The sequence below is a fragment of the Ostrea edulis genome, chromosome 9 (assembly GCF_947568905.1).
Source record: "Ostrea edulis chromosome 9, xbOstEdul1.1, whole genome shotgun sequence".
Lineage (NCBI taxonomy): Eukaryota > Metazoa > Mollusca > Bivalvia > Ostreida > Ostreidae > Ostrea > Ostrea edulis.
Window position 1 is genome coordinate 64,497,599 of NC_079172.1, and position 9,385 is coordinate 64,506,983.

General features: G+C 35.4%; 1 protein-coding gene across 6 annotated transcripts; it reads right to left on the minus strand.

The window, feature by feature from the left end:
* Nucleotides 1-5,110: 5,110 nt before the first annotated feature.
* LOC125659768 (UDP-GalNAc:beta-1,3-N-acetylgalactosaminyltransferase 2-like) lies at nucleotides 5,111-9,363 on the minus strand. 6 transcript variants are annotated; one of them, XM_056149903.1, is made up of 3 exons: nucleotides 8,071-9,314; nucleotides 6,547-6,863; nucleotides 5,111-6,276 (listed from the first exon to the last, which is right to left on the minus strand). In XM_056149903.1, the coding sequence occupies exons 2-3, from the start codon at nucleotides 6,773-6,775 to the stop codon at nucleotides 5,342-5,344; spliced, it is 1,164 nt and encodes a 387-aa protein (XP_056005878.1). In that variant the 5' UTR covers nucleotides 6,776-6,863; nucleotides 8,071-9,314; the 3' UTR covers nucleotides 5,111-5,341. The 6 variants fall into 6 exon arrangements, with proteins under 6 accessions (XP_056005878.1, XP_048747500.2, XP_048747503.2 ...); XM_048891543.2 differs by having other exon boundaries at nucleotides 5,111-6,863; nucleotides 9,283-9,363; XM_048891546.2 differs by having other exon boundaries at nucleotides 5,111-6,863; nucleotides 8,650-9,330.
* Nucleotides 9,364-9,385: the final 22 nt, after the last annotated feature.

Sequence of the window (9,385 nt, forward strand, 5' to 3'; positions counted from 1 at the left end):
CGATGAGGATGGTGATGTTATAGAACATGAATAAACATGAGCGCTAAGCGCGTCTCCTCCTCGTTATATAACGTGTTATTTCGGGTGTCTCGGGGTGACGCGAGAGCTGATCTCTTTCGCATGCCACAAGGATGTCCCCACAGTATATCATAGTCAGAACTTGTGGATTCCTTTCAAATGCTGTAATTGCTAAACGTGGATGTTACCGATTTTCAAATATTTTAGAGATGGGGCTCTGTGGATATTTTGGTCTTTCTGTTGACATGATGGAAATAACATCTTACCTGCTAATCGGCGACAGATGACCAAGATGCTCAAAAGTCGTAGATCGTCACTTCAGAAATCCACCTCCAAATAGTACCATTTCGCATTACTATCCTACAAATACTAGTGGTACCATCATTTCTCATTGCTATCCTACAAATACTAGTGGTGTCATCATTTCGCATTACTATCCTACAAGTGGTGTCATTTCTAATTACCGTGCTCCAAGTGCCACCATTTCCTTATTGTCAAATGTATCAAATTTCAAAGAAATTCGATTCTGTCAACTTATGCACGGAACAAGGAAAGATAACAAACAGTGATCAATCTCATAAATTCCCAAAAGAATACAAAATTAAGAAAAGGGCAAAACACGGACCAGCTCAGGTGCTTGGGAGAAGCAAGTATCCCCTGTTGAACGACCACACCCGCCATGAGCCCTATATCTTGAGAAGGTAAACGGAGTAATCCCTAGTCAAAATCAATATGTAAAGAACGGTCTATTAATTGGTATGAAACGCGTCAGACAGCATTCGACCAAGTGATAGCTTGTATTTGCAAACTGGATCATTATAACGACCATAGAATTTGCAAAATGCTAACTTTCAACGAAAATGTCGATATCCCTGAAGCATCAACTTATTTGTCAATAGCCTGTCTCGATTTAGATATTGATCATACACAGAACATGTTCTTGTGTACTGAATCAGTTTAGAGGCATAGACCATATACAGGTGATAATGGAATATTGCTACACAGATGTGGGAAGTTAACGATGGAGAAGCTGAAATCATCCCATTTTTCATAAAGCTGATTTATTAGTTTGCTGTTGACAAAATATCTAAGTATGAAGCTGATATAGAGGACTCTGTGATGTCTTTTATTTTGAGTTCATTGAGATATGTCGAATCGACCATTGAATGAAAATGATTATTGTTAATGGATAAAACATTGTCGATATATCTAAATGTCAGGTTGAATGCCACAGCAATAGATTTTTTCTTCTTGTGTAAAAGCTTTTAAATAAAGTCTGCCTCGTAATAATATAAATACAGGTCAGTTAATAAAGGAGCACAATTGTTTCCCATGGGATTTCCAACGGACTGTTGGAAGACCTGATCACCAAAGACTATGAAGATATTGTCATTGAGGAACTCCAGCATCTTTCTAACATCAACTTCAGAGTACTTGTGCGTAAAATCAGGGTGGTTAGAGCACCTGACTAGTAATGCAGGGGTCCCGGGTTCGATTCCCGGTCCAACCAAAGATTTTCTCCTCTCCTTTATATACTACAATAGTAAAGTTGTGTTATCCTAAAACGTTCAGTTTGATAGTGAGTTTGTCATATCCTAAAACTTTATGTTTGATAGTGAGGTTGTGATATCCTAAAACTTTATGTTTGATAGTGAGGTTGTAATATCCTAAAAAAAATTGTCTGATAGCGAGGTTGTGCTATCAACTTTTTGTTTGATAGCGAGTTTGTGCAATCCTAAAACTTTCTGTTTGATAGCGAAGTTATGATATCCTAAAATTTTCTGTTTAATAGCGAGGTTTTGTTTTATCCTAAAACTTTCTCTTCTAAATTAAGTTTGTGATGTCCAAAATTTTCTGTTTTATTGCGAGTTTGTGATATCCTAAAACTTTCAGTGTGATAGTGACGTTGTGATATCCTAAATCTTTCAGTTTGATAGCGAGTTTGTGATATCCTAACACTTTGTTTGATAGTGAGGTTCTGACATCCTAAACCTTTCTGTTTCATAGTAGGGTTGTGATATCCAAAAACTTTCTGTTTGATAGTAAAGTTGTAATATCCTAAAACTTTTTGTTTGATAGCGAGGTTGTAATATCCTAAAACTTTCTGTTTGATAGTGAGTTTATGATATTCCAAAACTTTCTGTTTGATAGTAAGTCGTAATATCCTAAATCTTTCTGTCTGATAGTGAGGTTGTGATATCCTAAAACTTTCTGTTTGATAGTGAGGTTGTAATATCCTAAAACTTTTTGTCTGATAGCGAGGTTGTGCTATCAACTTTTTGTTTGATAGCGAGTTTGTGCAATCCTAAAACTTTCTGTTTGATAGCGAAGTTATGATATCCTAAAACTTTCTGTTTGATAGTGACGTTGAGATATCCTAAAACTTTCTGTTTCATAGCGAGGTTGTGCTATCCTAAAGCTTTCTCTTCTATATTAAGTTTGTGATATCCCAAAATTTTCTGTTTGATAGTGAGGTTGTGATATCCTAAAACTTTCTGTTTGACAGTTAGGTTGTGATATCCTAAAACTTTCTATTTGATAGCGAGGTTGTGCTATCCTAAAACTTTCTGTTTGATAGTGTTTGATAGCGAGGTTGTAATATCCTAAAACTTTCTGTTTGATAGTAAGGCGTAATATCCTAAAACTTTCTGTCTGATAGTGAGGTGATGATATCCTAAAACTTTCAGTTTGATAGTTAGGTTGTAATATCCTAAAACTTTGTTTGATAGTGACGTTGTGATATCCTAAAACTTTCTGTTTGATAGCGAGGTTGTGCAATCCTAAAACTTTCTCTTCTATATTAAGTTTGTGATATCCCAAAATTTTCTGTTTGATAGCGAATTTGTGATATCCTAAAACTTTCAGTGTGATAGTGACGTTGTGATATTCTAAAACTATCAGGTTGATAGCGAGTTTGTGATATCCTAAAACTTTTAGTTTGATAGCGAGTTTGTGATATCCTAACACTTTGTTTGATAGTGAAGTTCTGATATCCTAAACCTTTCTGTTTAGGGTTGTGATATCCCAAAACTTTCTGTTTGATAGTAAAGTTGTAATATCCTAAAACTTTGTTTGATAGCAAGGTTGTGATATCCTATAACTTTCTGTTTCATAGCGAGGTTGTGATATCCTAAAACTTTCTCTTCTATATTAAGTTTGTGATAACCCAAAATTTTCTGTTTGATAGCAAAGTTATGATATCCTATAACTTTCTGTTTCATAGTAGGGTTGTGATATCCTAAAACTTTCTCTTCTATAATAAGTTTGTGATATCCCAAAATTTTCTGTTTGATAGTGAGGTTGTAATATCCTAAAACTTTCTCTTCTATATTAAGTTTGTGATATCCCAAAACTTTGATAGCAAAGTTATGATATCCTAAAACTTTGTTTGATAGCGAGGTTGTGATATCCTATAACTTTCTGTTTCATAGTAGGGTTGTGATTTCCTAAAACTTTCTCTTCTATATTAAGTTTGTGATATCCCAAAACTTTCTGTTTGATAGCGAAGTTATGATATCCTAAAACTTTCTGTTTGATAGCAAGGTTGTGCTATCCTAAAACTGTCTCTTCTATATTAAGTTTGTGATATCCCAAAACTTTCTGTTTGATAGTGAGGTTACTTTCTGTTTGATAGTGACATTGTGGTATCATAGAACTTTCTGTTTGATAGAAAGGTTTTGAATACCTACAACTTTCTGTTTGATAACGAGTTTGTGCTATCCTAAAACTTTCTGTTTGATAGTAAAGTTGAAATACCCTAAAACTTTTTGTTTGATGGCGAGGTTGTATCATCCTAAAACTTTCTGTTTGATAGTGAGTTTGTGATATTCTAAAACTTTCTGTTTGATAGTGACGTTGCACTATCCTAAAACTTTCTGTTTGATAGTAAAGTTGAAATATCCTAAAAACTATCTGTTTGATGGCGAGGTTGTAATATCTTAAAACATTCTGTTTGATAGTGAGTTTGTGATATCATAAAACTTTCTGTTTGATAGTGAGTTTGTGATATCCTAAAACTTTCAGTTTGATAGTGAGTTTGTCATATCCTAAAATTTCTGTTTAATAGTGAGTTTGTGATATAAAATTTTCTGTTTGATAGCAAGGTTGTGCAATCCTAAATCTTTCAGTTTAATTGGGAGTTTGTGATATCCTATAACTTTCTGTTTCATAGTAGGGTTGTGATATCCCAAAACTTTCTGTTTGATAGCAAGTTTGTGATGTCCTAAAACTTTCAGTGTGATAGTGACGTTGTGATATCCTAAAACTTTCTGTATGATAGCGAGGTTTTGTTTTATCCTAAAACTTTCTCTTCTATATTAAGTTTGTGATATCCCAAAATTTTCTGTTTGATAGCGAGTTTGTGATATCCTAAAACTTTCTATTTGATAGTGATGTTGTAATATCCTAAAACTTTCAGTGTGATAGTGACGGCCTATCCTAAAAGTTTCTGTGTAATAGTTAGGTTGTCATATCCTAAAACTTTCAGTGTGATAGTGACATTGTCATATCCTAAAACTTTCAGTGTGATAGTTACATTGTCATATCCTAAAACTTTCTGTGTGATAACGTCACGTTAGATGATATTCTAAAACTTAATGTACATGTAATAATCCTCCAGTAGCGTGAACAGTTTTATAGAGCAATCTAGAATAATTTTATCTTCCACAGAATCCTAATTTCTGAAAAACAATTCAATATATAAGTAAATAGATATACTCAGTAGTTGAAATTTCCAACAAGTAAGACAACCCCTCCCCTTTTTAAGGTAACGAGACATGGGTTTCAACCAAACGTCTAAAATTTCCTGGGGCTTGTGATAATCTCAAGCTGTGAGTAACTCTGGTGATCTAAAAGCTTCAATATATCTATTTAATTCCTCCTCTGGTATTTGGAGTCGGTCTTTGTTTATGATGTTCTCGATTTCATATTAATTCTGTAACGGATTTATGTGAGATTGATCACCGAGTACTTGTTGGAATCGGCCATTTTGTTCTGAAGAAGTCAAAAATAAGAAAAGCTAACAACATACAGATAGACAAATTTTGATCAGAAAAGCTCACTTATGCTAAAAAGACAGACAAGGAAAATTATGTTTCAATACACAAACTTTAATAGAATACCAAATTCAAACACAATATTTATCATATAATTTTTTTTTTTTAGAAGCAACTTCATTATTTCAATCCAAATTATTCTGCCATGCAAAGTGAAAGATGGTGACATATTTTTGCCATTGAAAAACTAATTTTGGAAAGAAAAATACATAAAACAAATGTTATGTATATTATATGAACTATTGATCATTGAGATTGTGAGGTAAATTTTATCGAACTTCGCAGTTACATAGACTATCACAGAGTTGTAAGTTTCGCCAGCGCTCTTTTATTTCCAGTGGTTGAAGTTCTGGAATACTTAATGATTCACGAGAACAATTCTTCGAGCATTGCCAGCGTTTATCCTCGATATGAACAGGGGATATGGCAGCCATCCAAATCCCCATTGATACGTCCTCTCCCTGATACATGTGTAATTGATCTGCATTATTTGCTATCCATTCGTGTACCTTTGTATTTACTACATTTCCAGAACCACAGGCGAATTCCGGATAAACATCAGCGGTATAAGAAAACTCGGCCCATTTTCCAAATTTCTGTACCAGCCATTGTTTCCTAAACTGTCCCCACCACAGATAATCTTCATTTCTTTCCTTTAACTCTGATAAATCCTTCAAAATTGAATTCAAATTAATTACACAATCATCGTCGGTTTTTAAAATGAAACTCGGATGCGCATTTCTAAACAGCCATTGATGAAATGATAGTAACTTGATTGGTAAACTCCTATAAACATCAACAGTGTCCACAAATAAGATATCCTGATATTCATCTGCTTCAGATTCAAGTTGTTGACGGATATCGGTGTTCCGCTTTCTCCATTCATCATCTAATTCAGCTGCACGTTTAAAATCATCAATATCGCTGATACCTTTGACCTCCAGCCACATAGTTGGTAGAACTGTATCATACTTTCTAACATTTGTGTGATAATATATAGCTCCATCAAAGTTGTTTAACACAGTATCTACATTAAAATAGGACAGCTTTTCACTAGAACTTAAATTTTCGATTTCTATAATGTATTCATAGCTTTTATATAAAATCACGTCCGGAATGGGCTGGAACATACAGTTTTCTATCTCGATTCCTGGATCAATGGGTGAAAACTGCACAGATGCAACTACATTTTCAGACCATGCCTCTATAATTTGAACAGTAACATTTGGATTAAAGTTTAACAGCAAAGAAACAACACCAATTCTCTTAACATAAACGCTACACATGACTTTAAAATGAAGTCTATCAACCACACTTCCTCCTACTTTTCTGTGCTTGGGGTCTTTCGGTATTGTGACATTGGTGAGAAAATGGTTATGGACAATATAATGCGAACCTAGAAAGTTAGCATTCCATCTTTTACAACCATACTTGTCAATTCTATTCTCGGGGTGAATTGGACAGTCCTTGTTACCTATAATGAACCATGCCTGCACAGTTTTATCCGTCGTCGGTTTCCAGGTGCTCCGTATCATTGCTCTGCGCTCAAAGTTTCCCGGGGCTGACATTACTCCAATTGCGAGTGTCAAGTTTCTCCTGCGCAAAGTGTGGCATGGCTGTACAGGTATATTCAAAATATAATATAATGCATATGAAGTTAAAATGCCACACACAAAGACCAGTACTGCTTGCCATGTTGCCATGAAGTCATCTGGAGGAAGCAGAATTCCTGTTCACGAATTATTTCTCCTGAATCACATGCATACACACATTCTTCTAATTCACCATTTTCTGAAATACACAAGTGTTTTATTTAAATAATCTAATATGTTAACCGTGTTACCAGAATTCAAAACTGTCTGCACTTAAATGCCATTGTGACATCATATGTACACATTTTGCTGTACTATCAGAATTAAGGAAATTCCCTCTACATTATAGAGGGCAAAGCGGAGCTCTCCCTATAGGTAACACGTATATATATGCTTAAAAGGAAAATATAGAAAACTAATGAAAAATTCAACCATACCTATGGAACTTGAAAATTTTGGTCCCAATGGCGTCAATTCAAATACTAGCGCGTGGACATGTATTTCTCCATTTTGAATCTTGCGTACCTAAGTTCATGTCGTTCTGAGATGTTACATAAAATCCGTAAAAGCATGTAAATCTTATTTTCTTAATCATATATAATCACTTCTCGATTAACGCGATTGTACCCAGGGCCGTAAATTAACCTTCAATTTGGAGGAGGCAGGAAATTAGGCGGGGGCCGCCCAGGCCCCCAGACGCTGAGCACATTTTGTGCACACTGAACACGTTTCGTGCAAAATCCTTGATTCTAGGGCCTTCTAAGATGTTACTTGACTAACTCATTCTAAAAGAAAGATTTGGAATGCTTTTTAAGGGAGGTATCATGTTCTTAGTTATTGGAAACAACATAAATTCTAATGAACTTTAAATTTTAATTTTTTTTGGCTCAAAAGTTGGAGGAGGCAGCTGCCTCCTCCGCCTCCACGTAATTTACGGCCCTGTTGTACCATACCGCCTATGTTTGTGAATTTATTCAACACCGACTCTGAATATGACGTCACAATACACTCTTTACATCAGTTGCATAGAGTTTCCCGCATTCAATGAATAGGCGGATCAAAAATGCCTAGTTAGAATACGTTGATTGAGCTCTAGAGTGTCCTCTCATGTTAGGTGCTAACTTTGGGATATTTTTATTCTGTTATGAATCTAGATACTAATGCCAATACTTTTTGCTTCGCCCTCAAACACGGTCACGCCGTAAGACATAATAATTTGAAATCAATCATTTGTTATCAGGGTTCGAAATTACCTCATGTCCGTAAGTCCGAGACTAGTAAAAAACGTGTCAGACTAGTAAACTCTCTATATCACTAGTCCGTACGGACTAGTGAAAATCTGAAAATCAATGATTTTAGCAAGATTTGTCCGAGTCTCTTAGATGTTTGAACTTATGGTCGATTACCTGCATGGTTGAGACCGTTGTTCTTTGAACGAGCACAAATTCTTGTCAATTCCGAACTCTGAGTACGCATCACGAGAACGGGTTCGAGGTGCAAGAACTGCAAGTAGCGTGATCTAAGAATAAGCACATGTTCTTGTCATTCGCAACTCTAACACAGGAGTTCGTAACATTATAGCTCATGGCTTGGTCAATCGAGTTAATGTTATTGACTATTGATAAAATTTCAAACTCCTGTGACTCTAAGAGCTGAGCATGAAAACAATGGGATCGTCGATATCGAACGCACTTATAGACGTTTATAAAAGGATTAACTCGGAGGTTACTGTATGCTTCTGAAGATCTTGAATGCAAAATAAAGTATGGTGGTCTTTTTCTTCTGTAGGTGTCAGAAACTGAATTGCTTGCAACTGTGATGTTTGGTTTCATTAAATGTTATTGAATAAAATGAAGACCACTTAATAGAGGGCGAAGCCCTCTCACGGCCCGAAGGGCCGTGAGAGCGGAGCTCTCCCTATAGGTAACACGTATATACATGTTTAAAAGGAAAATATAGGAAAACAATGAAAAATTAAACCATACCTATGGAACTTGAAAATTTTGGTACTAATGGCGTCGAATCGAATACTATCGCGTGGACATGTATTTCTCCATTTTGAATCTCGTCTACCCTAGTTCACGTCGTTCTGAGATGTTACAAAAATTCGTAAAAGCATGTAAATCTTTTTTTTTTTTAATCATTCCACCATTAACGCCATGTTTGTTGTTGTGGTTCAGACGCTATGTTTGTAAATCTGCTAAAATACGACGCTGAATATGACGTCACAATGTACTGTTTACATCATTTGCGTTATATTTCCCGCGTTCAATATATAGGCGGATCAAATCATGCTAACTTCGGGTTGTTTTTGTTCTGTTTTGGATATAGACACCAATGCCAAAATTTTTTTGCTTCGCCCTCAAACACAGTCACGCCGTAAAACATATTATGATATACTGGGCGGACTAGTGAAATGCTTTGCGGACTAGTGAACATCAATAGTGACTAGTCCGTACGGACTAGTGCTTGTAATAGTTAATTTCGAACCCTGGTCACTTATTGACACAGACTTGAAAACCTAAACAAATTTAAATTACTTATGGATGCTTAATTATCAGTGTAGCAAGTCTTTGCATTTCAATTAAACAAACGCCCGAAACGGTCAGGCTACTCACTAGTAGAAAAAGTTTTAGAATATATCATCAATATGTTATCGGGTAAAAACTGCTGTAGGAAATAAATATCGGACTCTAAAATAAAAGTCCCATGTACGGCATT

What these genes read in the sequence shown, in the direction of transcription:
- LOC125659768 (XM_048891543.2), bottom strand. Translation starts at nt 6,775, where the DNA reads ATGGCAACATGGCAAGCAGTACTGGTCTTTGTGTGTGGCATTTTAACT.